Source organism: Lepus europaeus, chromosome 16 (assembly GCF_033115175.1).
Source record: "Lepus europaeus isolate LE1 chromosome 16, mLepTim1.pri, whole genome shotgun sequence".
Lineage (NCBI taxonomy): Eukaryota > Metazoa > Chordata > Mammalia > Lagomorpha > Leporidae > Lepus > Lepus europaeus.
In genome coordinates, this window is record NC_084842.1 from 81,534,709 (window position 1) to 81,553,430 (window position 18,722).

Below are 18,722 nucleotides of genomic sequence, written 5' to 3' on the forward strand. Positions count from 1 at the left end.
ACAGGAAGTTTCTCAGAGAGGCATCTTTACCAAATGGGTTAAAAAAAAAATTGGGAATGGGTGTTTGGTGCAACAGTTAAAACAAAACGCTGCTTGAGATACCTAAACCCCATATCGGATTGCCTGGGTTTGAGTCTTGGCTCCACTTCTGATTCTAGCTTCCTGCTAGGGTGCACCCTGGGAGGCAGCAGATGTGGACCACTGCCACCCACCCATGTGGGAGATGCAGATTTGAGTTCTGGTCTCCTGGCTTCTGTCTGGCCTAGCCATGGATGTTATAGGCATTTGGGGAGTGAACCAGAGGATGGAAGATCTCTGTCTCTCTGCACTTCAAATAGAATAAAATCAGTCATTTTCTTCTTGTGCTAATTGTCTTTTTATATACAATCTTTTCATGTTCATAACTGGCTGTGTGGTTAAATTATGTGTACTTAATTTGGTAATCTTGTTTACTTACAAACTTTTTTTTTTTACTAACTTATTTATTTGAAAGGCAGAGACAGAGAGAGCAGCCATCCGTCAGTTCACTCCCTAGATGCCTACAACATCTTGGGCTAGGCCAGCCTGATGCTTCAGAAGAATATAAACTAAAGGATGTTTATTATATTATATTTTCCACAGTCAGAAAATACTTTTTTAAAAAAGAAAAACAACAGAAGGATTATCAAGTAGCCATTGAAGACAAATAGCTCTCACATCTTTCCCTCCCCACCCCATTACAATCCCACCTGCGAGATGGGACCACCTAGGCACTGATTGTGGCAGCCTTGTCTCCTGCAGGTCAGAGCTGCAGCTTGCTTGTAAATAATTGTACAGACAAACCAAAACTGCACATAATCTAATGAAGGGCACGTCTAGGCTTCCGAGGATGTGTAAGATATAAAGTAAAAGCTTCACTGTGAAGGCTGACTCAGCAGAAGATGGCCAACCGCAGTCAGCTCTGAATGGTACAGATCTTTCAACCTCAGCCTCCACATCTGTGAACTGAGAATAACAGAACCTGTCTCAGAGTTGTGAGGGTTGCATTAGACATGTAAAAGCAGAAGACAGTTCTTGGCACATGGTGAATACTCTGAATATCAGAGGTGACCACTGATAGCTATGACTGCCTTGTGATAATTTCTTGAATGGGAGGTTATTACCTTTGTCTGGCTGAATAGTGCCAGATGGCTAAGATCTCAGGTGTTATTTTAGAGAGGACAGAAAATTGAGTGTTTTGAAATGTCATTTGAGATAAAGCAGAATTTTCCCATGGTAAAAAACAATGACCCAACAACTTCTATTCTGAATGTAGTCTACTGAAATACTTGTACGTGGACAGAAAGTGAATACCTCAGGATATTCTCTGCAATATCATTTGTAAGAATGAAAAACATCAAAAATTTGATGAAAAGTGCTGTAGGACAAACATCTGATAGGAATTAATGGAATTACATTATTGCTCATATTTGTATTCTATTGATTAGTGTTAGGAAAAGCATCCTTTATATACAGTGGACATTTTGCTTTTCTGAATTGCCTCTTTATATCCTTTGCAGATTTTCCTGCTATTGTTTCTTTTTTTTTTCATTGATTTATGAAGTTTTCTTTGCCAGGTAAGAATTTTTTTCCAAGAGTAATTAACTTTTATTTCTTTTCAAAAGTTTTAAAACCTTGAGGGGGCACAGCATCACATGAGTTCTGTGTCCAGTGGCTTTTGCAGTAAAGTTGCTTTGGAACCATGCCACTGTTTCTATGAGCATGAGTCATCTTTCCCTAGATTACTCTGGTTTTGTTAGGTTCATGGCCAGGGAGTCACTGTGTTGTTCTGTGCTCTGTGCATATAAACACATTTCTTGTCTGAAGAGAACTCAGTTTCGTCATGTGCATAAAACACCTTCAATTTTAAGAAGTGCCCTCTTTTGTTCTGGAGACCCTGCTTACAGACAACAAAAATGGCCTTGCATCGCAGCCTGCCAGACATAGCTGCCTTTTAGAAGTCTTGTTCCAAAGGCTCCAAGATGTTGGAAAGAGCCAGTTAAGAATTTTTAATTAATTTTCCAGTGATGCTTGATTTGTAAAACATTTCTGACACAAATTGAAAATTTTAAGCTCAATTTTTATCTCTCAATTTGTTTCTTTATTAATTCTATCTTTCTTTTTCCAGGCTGTGATTTTTTATTATCTCTACTACAATGATAATCAAGGAAGAATAATCAAGGAACAGCATTACTTAACAAAGGTAGCATAAGAACTGTTTTTCACATTTTATTTGAAAAGTGGGGAGAGGGAGAGTGAGAAAGAGCGAGAGAGAGAGAGAGAACGAACATGGGGGCCAGGTGGGGGTGGGGAGGATCTTCTATCTGCTGGTTCACTCCTGAAATGCTCAGAATAGCTGGTGCTGTTGCAGACCAAAACAAGGAGCCAAGAACTCAACCTGAATTTCCCATGAGGGTGGCAGGGACCCACCTACCTGGGCTTTCATTTGCTGCCTCCCAGTAGGTGTATTAGCAGAAACTTGGATGGGAAGCAGAGGAGTGGGAACTCTGATATGGGATGAGGGTATCCCAAGAGGCAACCTAACCACTGCACCGAATGCTGCCCCAAGAGTCACTGCACACGATATCACTGGAGCACAAGCTTTGTAAACCCCTGCTATACCGTCTGCATCGCAGGCCAAGTACAGAAGAGTCTCGGGGGGGGGGGGGGCGGAGGGGAGGGAGGGGGCAGATGTCAAAGCCTTTCTAAGTTCCCAGGAGACCAATGTACAGCTGAGGTTGAGAATCACAAGACTAGAGGAACTGGGGCCAGCGCTGTGGCACAGTGGGTTAACGCCCTGGCCTGAAGCACCAGCATCCTAGATGGGCGCCGGTTTGATACCCAGCTGCTCCACTTCCAATCCAGCCCTCTGCTATGGCCTGGGACAGCAGCAGAAGATGTCCCAAGTGCTTGGGCCCCTGCAACTATGTGGGAGACCTGGAAGATGCTCCTGGCTCCTGCCTTCGGATTGGCGCAGCTCCAGCCATTTTGGCCAACTGGGGAGTGAACTATTGGATACAAGACTTTTCTCTCTCTCTCTCTCTCTCTCTCTGCCTCTCCTCTCTGTGTAACTCTTTCAAATAAATAAATAAATCTTTAAAAAAATAAAAAAAAGACTAGAGGAACTAGTAGGTGCAAATCACTTCAAAAAGTGGTTGTATAGACATCTGAGTAGAAGCAGAGTCCCTTCTCTTAAGATACTTTTTTTTAGAGGGCAGAAGAGACAATATTTTACATAGCAATGCAAATATTTATTTTCATTTTATTTTTTTTTTTATTTGACAGGTAGAGTTACAGACAGTGAGAGAGAGACAGAGAGAAAGGTCTTCCTTCTGTTGGTTCACTCCCCAATTGGCCGCTATGGCCAGAGCTGCGCTGATCCGAAGCCAGGAGCCAGGTGCTTCCTCCTGGTCTCCCATCCGGGTGCAGGGGCCCAAGCACTTATGCCATCCTCCACTGCCCTTCCAGGCCACAGCAGAGAGCTGGACTGGAAGAGGAGCACCCAGGACTAGAACCCAGTGCCTATATGGGATGCTGGTGCTGCAGGCAGAGGATTAACCAAGTGAGCCATGGCGCCGGCCCTCGTAGCAATGCAAATAAAAAAGCCATTCTGTATTGCTGAACTGAACCTATTCTGTACTTCCTTTCTAAATGGTATGATTTGGTGATTATAATGATTACTTCCACAGTACATTAGTATTAACTAACCAGCTTTTCTGAACCCCAAAGTAGTCTTTTAATGTGCCAAAAAGCCTGAGAAGAGGCTTCAAGAAATTGTTACACTGGGAAAATAACAACTCATTCAAGTTAATTTCTATTTATTTGGATATAAAAATAATTTATCCCATATTCTTAGTATATCTCAATTGTATTACAAATGTAAAAAAATGATTATTTTAGAATACTGGTTAACTCTGTACTGGAACTACTCAGAGATTTTAGTATAAAATAGATTTGTTAATGGACAACTGAGTTTTGCTTCCTTTTCCCTATATTAGATGGTAATCAGTACTCAGAACTACTCCACAGGGTGGCTTTCAGTTATCATTCATAGACCTTCTTAGAAATTCTCACTGGGATGATCTAAGTAACAGTATGAAAGAGCCAATGCTTTAGCTTCTGTCAATTACTTTAGGTAAATATATACAATGTGTGTTTATTTTGATTTTATGACAAATGAAAATTGAAAAATATCACTTACGGTATATACTGAATTGATCTAATAAGCACTTACATGTATTTGAATTCACTTAATCCTCAAAATAAATGAGAAATTATTGAAAAAACATACTTTTATTGTTTTCCATTTTGTAAGTGAGGAAAAAGCAGCATAGTGAAGGCTAATTTGCCCAGAACTACAGAGCAAATGGTAGACAGGGATGTGATCCCAGACATGGTGGCTCCAGAATGCAAGCTTAGAAAACAAGCCGTGTTTCCACAGTTAGAAGGATAGTTGAGTTTTATGAGCACATATAAAAATCTGACATGGCTTTAAAATGACAACATTCTTGTATTATACTGAATGTTTAAAGTATGTTCAAAGATTTTTACATTTGAAGAGTATTTTGATATAATACCCTTTAACCCTAAGAGTTTAAGGAGTATAAAAATAGTCAGTGTTTGAACTGTCTGAATTATATTATTAACTCCTTATTATGACATAAGTGATTTCCCAGTACACAACTTACTCGTTTATCAATATCACCATGCTGAAGTTGAACAAATCGAGCACTAATGGCAGCAATGTAGCTCTGCTGATTGGAGAAAGCAACTCGCCCAGCACCTTTTGGGTATTTTAGCTCAGGATCCGTATCAATTCCTGCATAACAAACTCCACCATACAGCCGGTCCATGATCATAGCAAGTTCCACTTCAAAAGGAAAACAGGTGCACATCAAACATGAGGGAAAACATTTTAAGCATGTTTTTCATTTTTAAGGAAAAGCCAATGGGATACAAACATTTAACCAGGAAAAGGACATTAGACAAGCAGCAGTCATTAAAGCAGAGACAGGGGTTAAGGAAGCTTTTTTTCCCTCTTCAAATTAGGCTCATTACCCCCAGCATCTACTCATCTACCAGCACTAGACCCATTATACTCATTTACTCTTGTCTTCTCTCCTGGGACGAATAAACAGTTCCATGCTCCTTTCTAAATTCAATCCTTTGACCTAAATTCTAGATCCCATCCACTCTCATTACGGAAGGACACTGCTTTCCAATTCTCCTTCTGCACCATCAGCTTTCTCCTCATACCTGATCATTCCCCAAGTATTCTATAATTTGTCCCAACTTAAAAAAAAAAAAAGTTCTCACAGCGCGGTGCGCCGGCCGCAGCGCGCTACCGCGGCGGCCATTGGAGGGTGAACCAACGGCAAAAGGAAGACCTTCCTCTCTGTCTCTCTCTCACTGTCCACTCTGCCTGTCAAAAAAAAAAAAAAAAGTTCTCATAGCCCTACTTCCTCTTCTCAACTACTGACTCACTTCTCTGTTCCTCTTTAGAGTCAAAATTTTCAAATTTTTTTCTGTACCCCCAATTCCTCTTCTTCTATTCTTTATCCAATCTTTTCTAATCAGACTATCACCCTTTAACTCCATTTTAATGGCACATATGTTAAGGTCACTTTCTCTACTGCCAAGTTCCATTGTCAAACTACTTGTAGGCAGCATTTAGCATACACAGTTTCTTCCTTCTCCCTGAAACACTTTCTCCATTTGGCTTCTAAGATACATTAATAATTCTATTTCTATCTCATTGATAACTTCTTGTTGGTCTTCAATGATAGTTCTTCTTCAACTCCTCAATTTTTCATTGTCAGAGTCTAATTTTTTGTCTTTGTATCTCACCAGGCTTTGGTGACTTTATCCCATGTACAGCTTTACATACTATCCATATGTTTCAAGCTCCCAACTTCATATGTCTAGTCTAGGCTTCTGCCCTGGATTCCAGAGTCATACAAACAACTGTCTACTGGATAACTCCTATTGATATTTAACAGATGCTATAACATTCAGTGTGTTAAAAGTGTAACACACATAAAAATGATCTCTATCCCATTATTTCTGCAATGAGTTTTGCTGGCCCAACTGGTAAACAACAAGAAGGATGATGTCAAGTTAAGATCCTTTGCTTCATCCTGTTTTCCTTTTCCTCACTGCACATGTAATCCTGTGAACTTGATTTTCATAACATATCTAGAATCCATCTATTTACCTCCATTACTAACATCCTGTTGGAAGTGATCACTATTTTATTATATGATTCATGGTACTAGCCTTATCTCTTTGTTTTTGACCTTGCTTTCCTATTTACCTTTAAAATAGCAGCAAGAATGATTCTCTTAAAAGATATACCAGACATCCATTAACTTAATTGAAATTTCTATTAGGATTTCTAATAGTGCCACAAACTTGTGTTCAAAAACAAGATCACAACCTTACCTCCTAACCTACACCCTTCTCCAGTGGTCCTTACATCTCAGTAAAAGGTACCACTATCTGCCTTGTGGCTTAAAATTGAAAGCTGAGATTCAGCCTTGCAGTTACCTCATACGTATCTGTGACATCTGTTCAGCTGGCTCTTTTCCCACTACCATTACTAACCCAAGCTATCCTTGTGTTTTTTTCTGGGTTGCAGTAATAGGCTCCTAAACTAGTCTACACATATTTATTCAATCTTGCTCCCCTCCCTATGAGGCATTTGCCAAACTGATCTTTCAAAACTATAAATATGACCACATTCCTCCTCTGCCTAAAAATCAGAATCAACCCACATAAAACAGAACCCAAATTCTCACATATGAGAGAATGAGTTACATTTACAAGTCAGAAGTATTTAAGTAGCTTCTTCTCAAAGAATCTGTTTGGGAGTTAGTTATTAATATGGATAGATGAGCTTTCACCTTTCCAGCTACTTGAGAGTTTCATACGGGGGTCACAGAATTAGCCTCAAAATTCTATAGACAGCAAACAGTGGAGCATGAGGAACTGCCTCTGCCCAACCTAATAGTGTCACACACACAACTGCTGCCAAACAGTTGCTGAGTTGACAAATTCATATTCAAATATCTATTCTTTAAATCAAGTTCATTAACATTTTACTTACCAGCCCTTAATGGCCTGGGAACGCCTCCAACAAAAATTGTTTTGCGGGGATCCAAAGGCTGAGAACCATCCATTACAAAATCACTATCACTCAAATTCCAAGGACGAATTTGAACCTATGAAGAAAGTTATATTTGGTCTTATTCTCTGGATAGCTCATGCTATTTTCCGCCAGTTAGCACTGATTTTTTTTTTTTTTACTGTTAAAAAATGTGTACAGTTGAATTTGTAAACAAATTACTGGTATAATTTTTTATCTAGATTCTATATAATCATCTGGATGTTTTAAAGACTGAACTCAACATGGGAGTTCAATTTTTTTTTTTTAATTCATTAACAACCACTTTAAAACAGTTTTGGAAAACTGGCATTTGTATCCCACAGTTCATGTGGTATCTACTTACTGGTTTGTCCTTGATAGTAGGGCTGGAAACACACAGATAGAGCTTTCCATCCTCTTCAATACAAGCATCAATTAGTGCCTGAACTGAGCTCTCTTCTTGAAAGAGAAGGAATGCGTAGCCTGCAAGAATCATTGAAATGACACAATATGACAAGGCAAGCGATTTCACCCAAAATGTCAATGCTGTTTAGAAGATACATTTTTTTAAAAAAATTATTTAAGAAGCATACTGATAGAGGTGGGGAGGGGGAGAGAGAAAGAGAAAGAGAGAGATCCTACTCTCTGAAATAGTCCCCAAATTTCTGCAAGGACTAGGCTTGACTGGGCTGGATTCAGGTGAAACCAGGAGCCAAGAATGCAATCCAGGTCTCACACGTGGGTGGCAGGAACCCAATTTACTTAAGCCAATATTGCTGCCTCCCATGGTGTGCTTTAGCGGCCAGCTGGAGTCAAGAGCCAGAAACTGAACCCAGGCACTGCAACAGCGGAGGTGGTAGTCTTAACCTCTAGGCTTAAAGCCTACTCTCAGGAAACAGGTGCTTTTGAAAAAAATAAAACTATCAAATAAGAGTAGAAACATTAAATACCTTCTATAGGAGAACAAAACATAGAAAAATGGATACTCAGAAACACAATTTGCTACTCATACAGACTACTTAGTGGCAGTTAACATACTTAGAGCTTTATATGAACTATTTCATTTTTACTCTCACAAGTCGATGGAACATTTTCCCCAATTTACAGAAGAAAAAAACTGAGGTGCAAAGAAGTGAAATGCTTAAATTCAGTCTCATACCAGGCAGTGATTTCAAATCCAGGTCAGTCTCAAGGTTTCTCATGCTGTCTCTAGTAATGATACTGCCTTCTTAAGGAACTTGATAGAACTGTCAGTGAGTATATATGAAGCTGGGTTTCTATGTATGCCCTTGTGGAACACAAGTTCTAGAGCACATTGTTGGACCAGAACATGCTTGGAAAGGCTCAGGAAATTCCATAAGCAGTTATTCAGCCAACTACTTGGTACGAGACTGATTTGAATCCTTAACCTCTAGGTACCTCAGTTCTAGTTTCCCAAAAACTTTCAAACGATACTAAGAAAAGGCTACCCCAGGGAGGATGGAATAAAACATGTTCCCTAAGGATGGGTCAGAACTTTTAAATCAAATTTCTACTTAGGTGAGTAATAAGACATTTCTCAAAATATTTGGAGATGATGTTTACACTTAGACCAAATCTCCTGCTTAGGGTTCTGTACCACTGGGGAATATATTTTTTCTCCTTTTCTTGTGAGTAAGTAACTGTCAATTGTTAATAAAAAAAAAAAAATGCACCCAGCAGACAGAATAGACTTATTAAAAAAAGACGGCATCAAAATAGATATTGTATGTTAACTATTATGTGATTATTTTCAGCAGCTGTAACTATAAGTTTCCTAAAAACATCTCATCTTGATAACATTTCAATGCAAATAAATGTAGAGTATTATAATCTAGTCCCAATACGAAGCAGCTATCAAGCAGGCCATGCATGTCTGTTCCATGAATAATTAGGAAGTGTGAGGTTATGTTCTACTCAGAATTAAAAAACTATAGCTTAATGGCATTTATGTGACAAAGGATTGATGTGGAATAAAAGTATTTTTGTAATAAAATTAAAATACTTGATTGGATAAAAAATCTTAGGTCATTCAACAAAATCTACATAAATAGAAACTTCCACAGGTAAGATTACTGAAGATTAAAAGACATATTAGATTTTCAATTGCTAAAAAAATTTAAATATGCTTGAAAATATGACAATTGTTTTCTTTAAGGCTTTAATTTTGATACAAACTAAGAATTTGATGAGAACTATAACTTTTGTAATACTCAAGAGGATTGAAGACCAACTTACTAAAATAATATTTTAAATTCATTATTTTAATGTGGCTTAATTTTTAGTATTAGTACTGCTTAATTTAAAGTATATTAAATTTAATATTTTAATATTATTATTATCACAAAAGAAATGTTTATACCACAGAAGTTAATAAAACAATATGGTAGGTGAATTACGACCTAGCTAATGCAAGCTATTAGCTATAAAAATATTCCTACAAAAAACATAGCCTATAATAGTTTTTTTGAGTTTATTAAAACAATCCAATAATCACATCAGTTGGACAATATTCACTGTAAAGGAAATGCAGCCATGTGTGGCTCAGCATTTCTGGGCTTGAGACAATGCTTTACTTACAAGGCAACTTCACCTGCTGGATGCCTCTATACTCATCATTTTCAAACTATGGAACATGTCAAATTATAGAAATGACAAAAATATTTGAAAGAACAAGGTTTGGGAACATTGGTCTTTGGGAATGACTACAACTATTAATGTACCAGAAAACTGACTTTTCATCCTATTTTTTTTTTTCAGTTTGAGAAGTTAAAAAAAAGTCTCAAAACCACTGACAATGATGGCAACAACAATGAAGACAACTACTATTCTGGTTCATTAGATTTGTTCCAACCCAGACTACTAGGATTAGAATAAACCATCTCCTTACATGAATAAATGGTTCAAGTAACAACATGGATTTGTCTTAACCAAATCAATTCTCATTTCTTTCTAACACTACAGCTATCCCTCAGGATCCATGGTGGATTGGTTCAATAACTCCTTATGGATACCAAAATCCAGGTACTCAAGTCTCATGTATAAAACGGTGGAGTGCGTGCATATAGCCTATGCCTATCCTCTTGTATACCTTATAATATTCTATGTAAATAGCTGTTATAATGTGTTGTTCAGAAAATGATGACAAGAAAAAAGTAGTGTATAAACATTCAGTATATTCACTATTTTTTCCCAATTATTTTCAACCTGCACTTTCAACCCTGAATACTGTACTCTGCAAATTGGTTGAATGTGCAAAAGCAGAACCCCGGAAAAGAGGCCTTACTGTGTTCTTCAACTTCTGTTTCAAGCTCTGTTCAACTTTTTATTCACTTAAATTGCAAAGTTCCTTTTAGATTTAACTCAAATTTTCTCAATGACCATTTTCCCCACCTACTTAGTAATTCATCCTACAGTACTTATTATTGTATACAGGAATATTATTTTGGGGACTAGTTTTCATTCTAATAATTACTAAGTATATAAGAATCCAAATATCAAAAGGTGAATAAAGACAGTCTTACAGACTAGCGAAAGAAGCTGACATTAATAAATAATCACAGATTTGTAAAGTTGTAAAAATGTAATGCTGTAACTGTGAGGAGTACTGTGAAAGAGAAAGATGGTGTTGGGAGCTGGGAGGGCCAACACCAGGAGGACTGATCTCATTAGGTAGGTACTCAGAGATTTCCATGAGTAACTGATAAACTAGGAAAAACAAATGCAGAACACTGAGGTCAACAGAGGAACATACAGAAAAGCTCTGGGGCAGCAGAGAGCAAGGCCAGTTTGTTGGACTGGAAGAATACAAAAGGCAATAGAGGAAGAAGCAGTTAAAGAGGAGAGGCCAGGCAGGGCCAATGTATTTTTGCCTTTATCTTAACAGTAAGAGAAATCACTGAAAGTTTTTAAGTAGAGGAGTAATGGGATAGTACCACCAGATGAGTTTGCAGAGACCATTATGCCTGTAATGTGGGTAAAAATTGCTGGGGACAAGAGTTGTACAATGAATTAAAAGGATGGCTGAAGAAATCCAGGCAAGGCATGATGGCAGCGTAGACAGGAACCTTAGAAACTGACAGGCATTTTTACTCAACAACCAAAACAAACAGTATAAAAGGACAGAGAGTAAAACCTTACACAATAGTTTAAAACTAAGCTAACAAATGGAGATGTCTCTCTATATGAAACTAATTTTCTCTTTAATCTAGAGGTTTGAGATCTCCTAAATACCAAAAGTGTTTGAAAACTAGCGTAAATGGAGAAAGGTCCATGATTTTAATCAGATTTGCATAGAGGCCTGGGATCCAGAATCCCTGTTCAAAAGACATTCTTGATTCTGTATGTCCAAGATTAAAAACAAAAAACATTGCACTACTACATTTCTCAAAAGAAAACAATTACAGAGGGTCTGTAAGTCTCAATGACAAAAAGTGAAGATGGTCCATATAATTCATCACCAACAACTCTTAACTTGTTTTTGTGCCAATAACTTCTCTATCATGTTTCTTTTCTGAAACTTGAAGTCAGACTACTTATCAAATCTACAGGAGTATTTTTTACAGGCCTTCTGATTCACTCAGTAATGAGAATGATAGCATGTAAGAGGGAAATGCTAACTGGCCTGATATGATAAATATACACAGTGTACATCTATCAAATGATTACAGCGTACCTCATAAATATGTAAATTATGTTATCAGTTGAAAATTACACAAATATTTCAATGATGTTCAAAGAAACATGTTAGCCTTTTAATCTCTCTCTTTTACTCACTTCAGAGAATCTTCCATTAGCATTTCTGACTGAATTCATATGCTCAATTCTCTTTTCCCTTCTTTCCCTCTGTCACTGTGGGCAAGGTACAGTTCCTCTTCCCACAGATGGTGGCCTCAATCACGTGGTTGTGAACCTGAGTCAGTACAATTGATGATCTCTACCCTCGGACACTCAGTTACAGTACCAGCCTAGCAGTAAGTGACTGACAAAGCTGAGTGTCCTCTTCACATCTTGTTTCTTTATATAACTAGGTTAGAAAAAAGACCTAGCAGTTCAGTTTCTTCTCTATTTAAATTATTATTCACCAACAGAGTAGACACTGCTTTTCAGTTTCATCTATTGTTATGTGGCACATATGTGTAAATTTTATAACACTCAAACTGTTCATAGCTTTGAGGTTTTTTTTTTTTTGCAACATACAAATAAATTATTCATAAAGATCTTCATTTTACTGTGTAGATGGATTTTTTTCAGATGTCCATATCTAAGTTATTGAGAATGGTGCTTTAGACAGAATTTGCTAATAGGAACCTATTAAGACATTATCAAATCACTAAAGCAAAAATGAAGCAAGCCTCTCGAGTCCTGTTTTTAAAATAAAACAGAATAGTTCTCAGGATCCTTCTGCCCCAGTCATCCCAAGTAAGCAGCCTCCACAAATTACTCTGTTAATTTGTATACAAAGATGTGCTCCTGGTCAATTCTGAAGGAAAGGGAACACACAGAGTAAGCAATTGATACTGTTTCTTTTGCTGTCCTGCAACTGATTCCCTAGCAAATATTCACAATGAAAACTCTTACCTTTTGGTGGAAAGTAGGACTTGCTTTCTGCTTTATGAGGCCAATCTACTACCAAAGGGCCAAATCTTCGGAAGCTAGCAGTTATTTCATCTTAAGAAAGTACAACAATATGCATTAAGAATTAGTATTAATTATTCATTATAATACATTTTATATTTTTAAGTCACTATTAAGATTTAATATTTATATAAGCACCAAATAATCTATGACACATTATAATATAAATACTGGGAATGTCTACTATCCTTAATAAAATATTATATAAAATTTATTTTCATTAATATAAATTCATTTTTAAAATGGAACATCAGCTAGAATATTTTGTGTAAATTTAAACATTTTATTAAATATTTTGTGGATACTAATGGCTTTATAGTATAAATCATAAACAGTATTGGCTTAAAAAATGGCAGTATTATATCGAGATAAAAAATAGATCTATTATTGCTACCCAAGTAAAATCATATTCTTACAGGAAGAAAGGTCTGACAAAATGGGACTTGAATAGCTATAATAACAATAAAATATATTAAGGTTTGATGCAAGCCAGATAGTTTCTCTGAAATTCATATGGTGAAATCCAATGATATGCTCTAAGTTACAGAAATCTTATTATACTGATTAATACTTATGATAACTTGTGGATATCTGAAACATTTAATAGTGCATTTCTCTCAACCTCACAAACATGATTTTAGTTATTCCTAATCTATCGTAAATTCTGTTTCCTTTGTTATTATTACATACAATTGTCACACTTTTTATTAGCTTCTAGGTTTCTATTTATGTATAGTTTCAATTAATTTATTTTTTGAGTTTTATAGCCTCTTCTTCACCTATTACTTTTTTTTTTTTTTTTTACAGGCAGAGTGGATAGTGAGAGAGAGAGACAGAAAGGTCTTCCTTTTGCCGTTGGTTCACCCCACAATGGCCGCTGCGGCCGGTGCATCGTGCTGATCCAAAGCCAGGAGCCAGGTGCTTCTCCTGGTCTCCCATGCGGGTGCAAGGCCCAGGAACTTGGGCCATCCTCCACTGCCTTCCCGGGCCACAGCAGAGAGCTGGCTTGGAAGAGGGGCAACCGGGATAGAATCCGGTGCCCCAACCGGGACTAGAACCCGGTGTGCCGGCGCCACAAGGTGGAGGATTAGTCTGTTAAGCCACGGTGTTGGCTTCACCTATTTCTTTTTTTGCTTTTTTTTTTTTGACAGGCAGAGTGGACAGTAAGAGAGAGACAGACAGAGAGAAAGGTCTTCTTTTTCCGTTGGTTCACCCCCCAATGGCCACTGCGGCCGGCGCACCACGCTGATCTGAAGCCAGGAGCCAGGTGCTTCTCCGGGTCTCCCATGTGGGTGCAGGGCCCAAGGACCTGGGCCATCCTCCACTGCACTCCTGGCCACAGCAGAGAGCTGGATAGGAAGAGGAGCAACCGGGACAGAATCCGGTGCCCTGACTGGGGCTAGAACCCCGGGTGCCAGTGCTGCAGACAGAGGATTAGCCTATCAAGCCGCGGCGCCGCCTTTCTTCACCTATTTCTAAGATTTATTTATTTGAAAATCAGAGCTACAGAGAGGGAAGGACAGATCTTCCATTCTCTGGTTCACTCCCCAGAGGGCTGGGCCAGGTTGAAGTCAGGAGCCAGAAGCTTCATCCAGTTTCCCATGTGGATGGCAGAGGCCCAAGTACTTGGGCCATCTTCCAAAGTTTTTCCCAGGCCATCAGCAGAGACCTCGATTGGAAGTGGAGGAGCTGGGACAGAAACTGGAGGCCATACAGGATGCTAGTGTTGCAGGCAGCAGTGCTATGCCACAATGCCAACCCCTTACCTATTTTTAACGGCAGATTTTCCTGTAAGAAGTTAAACTTTCCTTTATTTCATTGTGTATGTATGTATGTATGTATTTTATGGACATATATTCAAATATTTTAGAAAAATAAGTGACATAGGACACGAAAATCTTTCATAAAAATGCTCATTTTCATATTTATTATAAGACCTAAGGAATAAAAAAGGAAAAAAATGGCAACATGCTCACTCACATATTCCACTTTTTTTTTTCATTTTTAGTATGTATTTTTTTACAGCCCAAATCCCCACTTTACCTTCATCAATATCTGGAGGAAGACCACCAACAAAAACTTTTCGAGAGAACCGTTCTATTCGTTCTCCATTTTGATGAGCTGAATAACACGTGGGTGAGTTCAAAACACCAACTTGATCACTGTGACCATCATCCAGCAAGCCATCATCTATTGGAAAGAGGGAAGAACGACCTAAAATATAAGAAGAAATACAACCTGAATTTCAGAAGTATGAAAATGCTAAATTAAAGTCAAGCATAAAAATATCAAAGACAAATTCCAAGGCAAATAAAGGTAACCCAGGTGTTAAAAAAAAAAAAAACTGTTAGAAATAATTTAGATAGTCTGTGGTTCTCGTTATCTGGGTTTCAGAGAAATGCAATCTAAGAATTGCTTAGGGATAAACACAGTCATATGACAACAGTTATATTACAAAAGAAATACTACATCACATCGGTGTTTCATGGACAGCAGCAATAAGCTAATGTATGAGGACAGTTTGACAGGATGTCTAACAGTTTTAGAAACTGATGGCAGGAAGAAAGTGACACAGAATATACAGATAAGAAGACAATAATAATAAAAAAAAGCTACTTCCAGAACACAGTAACAAGTAAAACTTGTATATAAGATCTTGAAGTAATTTATTACATGTGCACAAGTATACATACAGGTACACAGGGCATCTGCACATGTGCAAAACACAAAAAGGCATTCCCTTTAGGACTTTTCATGTCCATCTGGACCCACACTTTGGGAGTATACCCTTTTCTTTTTTTTTTAAGATTTATTTATTTTATTTGAAAGAGTTATAGAGAGGCAGAGGGAGAGAGGGAGAGAAGGAGAGACAGAAAGAGAGGTCTTCTATCTGCTGATTCACTCCTCAAATGGCCACAATGGCCAGGACTGGGCCAGGCTGAGCCAGGAGCCAGGAGCTTCATCTGGGTCTCCCACATGGGTACGGGTCCCAAGGACTTGGGTCATCTTCTGCTGCTCTCCCAGGTGCATTAGTAGGGAGCTGGATCAGAAGCAGCACCCATATTGGACGCCGGGGCTACAGACAGCGGCTTTACCTGCTATGCTGCAGCGCCGGCTCCAGAAGTACAGCCTTTTATAAGGCACTCAGAAGCATTCCTGACACTAAACACTCAATAGGAATCATAAAAAAGAAAAAGACCTAACAAAATACAGTGCCCTGCTCTCAATAAATGTAAATTAAGGAAGATCTACACACGTAACTACAGTAGTATCCACAGGAAAGCTTCAGAGAGATAGCATTCTGGAGGACAGAAGTCTGGCAAATGAAAAGGTAATTTCTGAAATCTCCAAGTGAAATTAGATAGCATTTAAGGTTCTAAAAAGGTAGAGGTATGGGGCTGGTGTTATGGCAGAGCATAAGGCTGCCACTTGCAATGCTGGCTCCCATATGGGTGCTGTTTTATGTCCTGGCTGCTCTACTTCTGATCCTGTTCCCTGCTAACGCATCTGAGAGAGCAGCGGAAGAAATGCTTGGACTCCTGCACCCACACGGGAGACTTGGAAGAAGCTCCTGTCTTCTGGCTTTGGCCTGGCCTACCGCTAGCTATTGTGGCTGTCTGGGGAGCGAACCAGCAAATGAAAGGTATCGCTCTCATTCTCTCTTCTTTCTCTGTCTCTCCCTCTAGCTCTTTTAAATAAATAAATAAATAAGTCTTAAAAAAAAAAAAAAAAAGAAAGGTGGCAGTGCTTACTGAAGCATTACAGAGGGTAGGACATTTATAAGTAGGTTTATTGGAACATAGTTTTGAGTAAATTTTCTGCAAGGGAAGAGAAACACAAGAAAGCAAAAGAGTAAAAATGAATTTATTTAAGATACAGATTAGTTGAAGCATGTCAGGCAAAAACAAAGTAAGAAATGGACAAGCCCTTAGCAGCTAATCAGAGTACTGAGCCTTGAATGTCATGATAAGACAACACTTTATTTAGTAAATGATGAAAAAAAAAAATAAACTGGAACCAGGGGTTCAAGCAGAGTTACAACTTCCCCTGTGTTTCAGGAACACTTAGTTTAGCAAATACAAGTATTGATTAGGTGACTGGAAATGAGATCAGAAACTGTGCAAAGAAAAAAATCTAAACAGTAAAACAAAGATGGGGACAAATAGGGAGAAAGAATAGAAAAGGAGGAATCAAAGACAGATTTCAGGAAATAAGAATCAGTAACTAAATATAGGGATAGTAAATACTTGAAACTTGTACAAGAAAGTGTAATAAACTTTAGATGTATAAGTTTCATATGCTCATTCAATGTTCAGAAGCAAATATATGGTAGGATGTAGGAAATAGAATGGTGAAAAGAAATGTAATATTTCCCATAAAATTATTTAGAGTCAACTGGTAGTTTAAAGTTCTTTGTAATATGAGTATTAGTGATACAAACTCCAGAGAGAAATGATATGGATAATTCTTTGGGAAACTTACAAGTGGAATGTTCAAAGAAGTAGAGAAAGGAGTGGTAAGAAAGACAAGAAGTCAAACATTACTGACAATAGCACCAAAGAAAAATAATGCAATAAAAAAAGAACAATTTAGCAAAAATATGAGATGTTAAGATAATGGTTTTAAAAATTGACACTGTGTTTGAGGATGTGTATTATCTTCAAAAGTGGCAGCTTTAGCAAAGTTGGGTAGGAGTCACACCGCATGTAATTAAGAGTTCTGTAAAGCACAATATAAAATCAAGACTGTGCTTTTAACAACTGTTCTAAAGAAGGGAAAAGAATAAGAACACAATTAGGTTGTTTTTCTTTCAAGATTAAGTGAAGGACTTTTTTGAGTAAGGAGACAATGTACATAATCTATAGCATGTGCCACAATATTTAAGGAACATTCAACATAAAGTGTCATCAACATGCTACCATCTTGAAAAATATGACACACAATGATGCAAGTGATATAAACAAAGACGATAAGAAATGGGATGGCCTGAGTAAGACTGGGTGTGGGCTAGAAGAAAGGGACTGCTTTCCTGTGAGAGTGAGCTAACTTGTTAGCTAGCAGTTGGATTTAAAAATCTGAAGTTTGTAAGACAAAACAAGAAGGAGAGTGATCATATTTGGTATATGAAGCAGAAATTACTTTACAGATTGAAACTCAGATTAAATGTTAAAAATCCATGTTCACTGTGTTATTAAACTTTCCAAATAATTTTGCTGTCAGAAATAGGAATCATGGGAGTATAAATGTCAATATTCTCAGAAATCAAGGAAAGAAGGCAAGCTCTTCATCAGGTACTGCAGTCTGAGTAGCCTTTATCCGAAATGCTCAAAGATCACAGATGTTTCAGATTCTGGGATATTTTTGCATAGACTTTACTGGTTGAGTGTCCCTAATTAAAATTCCCAACAAAATCTGAAATGCTCAGTTTGTCCTCAAGATAAAAATCCTCCTCATAGACTTTCATCTTCAGAAAAAATATAGGTCATAAATATTTAGAATCTAAAGAGCAATACTAATATAGTGACCAAATAAGCACTGCCAGGAAGAGGTGACTCAAGAATGACTTAAAATGTTGTTAACTGTAATATTGTAGGTACACTTGTATTACAAATATATTTTAATAACTACACTATGTCAATAACTATATAATATTCTTGCTAAAGTATTATATTTAATGTAACTATAAAAAACCTCTATAATCTATATGCCCATAGTCCATTAACCAAAGTTCAGCTAAACAAAAGATGTAAATGAAGGGTTAAGAACATTTTATACAATAACTAACAAGAATCTTCGTTGCTAAAATAATAACCTCTTTCAAGAAGCAAAAAAAAAAAAAAAAAAAAAAAAAACCCCTATGGACTTAAAATAATCTTTTAGAAGACAAGTTAACTGAATATAAATC

General features: G+C 37.5%; 1 protein-coding gene and 1 pseudogene across 1 annotated transcript in view; both read right to left on the reverse strand.

The window, feature by feature from the left end:
* CPEB2 (cytoplasmic polyadenylation element binding protein 2) overlaps window positions 1–18,722 on the reverse strand; it is a 72,021-nt gene that overhangs the window by 4,137 nt on the left and 49,162 nt on the right. Inside the window, exons 7-11 of the mRNA XM_062213184.1 lie at window positions 14,861–15,031; window positions 12,761–12,850; window positions 7,527–7,645; window positions 7,124–7,238; window positions 4,707–4,888 (exon numbers count right to left, since the gene is read on the reverse strand). Coding sequence (XP_062069168.1) covers window positions 4,707–4,888; window positions 7,124–7,238; window positions 7,527–7,645; window positions 12,761–12,850; window positions 14,861–15,031 — 677 coding nt within the window. The remainder of the gene's footprint in view (window positions 1–4,706; window positions 4,889–7,123; window positions 7,239–7,526; window positions 7,646–12,760; window positions 12,851–14,860; window positions 15,032–18,722) is intronic.
* On the reverse strand, window positions 757–2,566 carry LOC133775186 (large ribosomal subunit protein eL33-like; annotated as a pseudogene).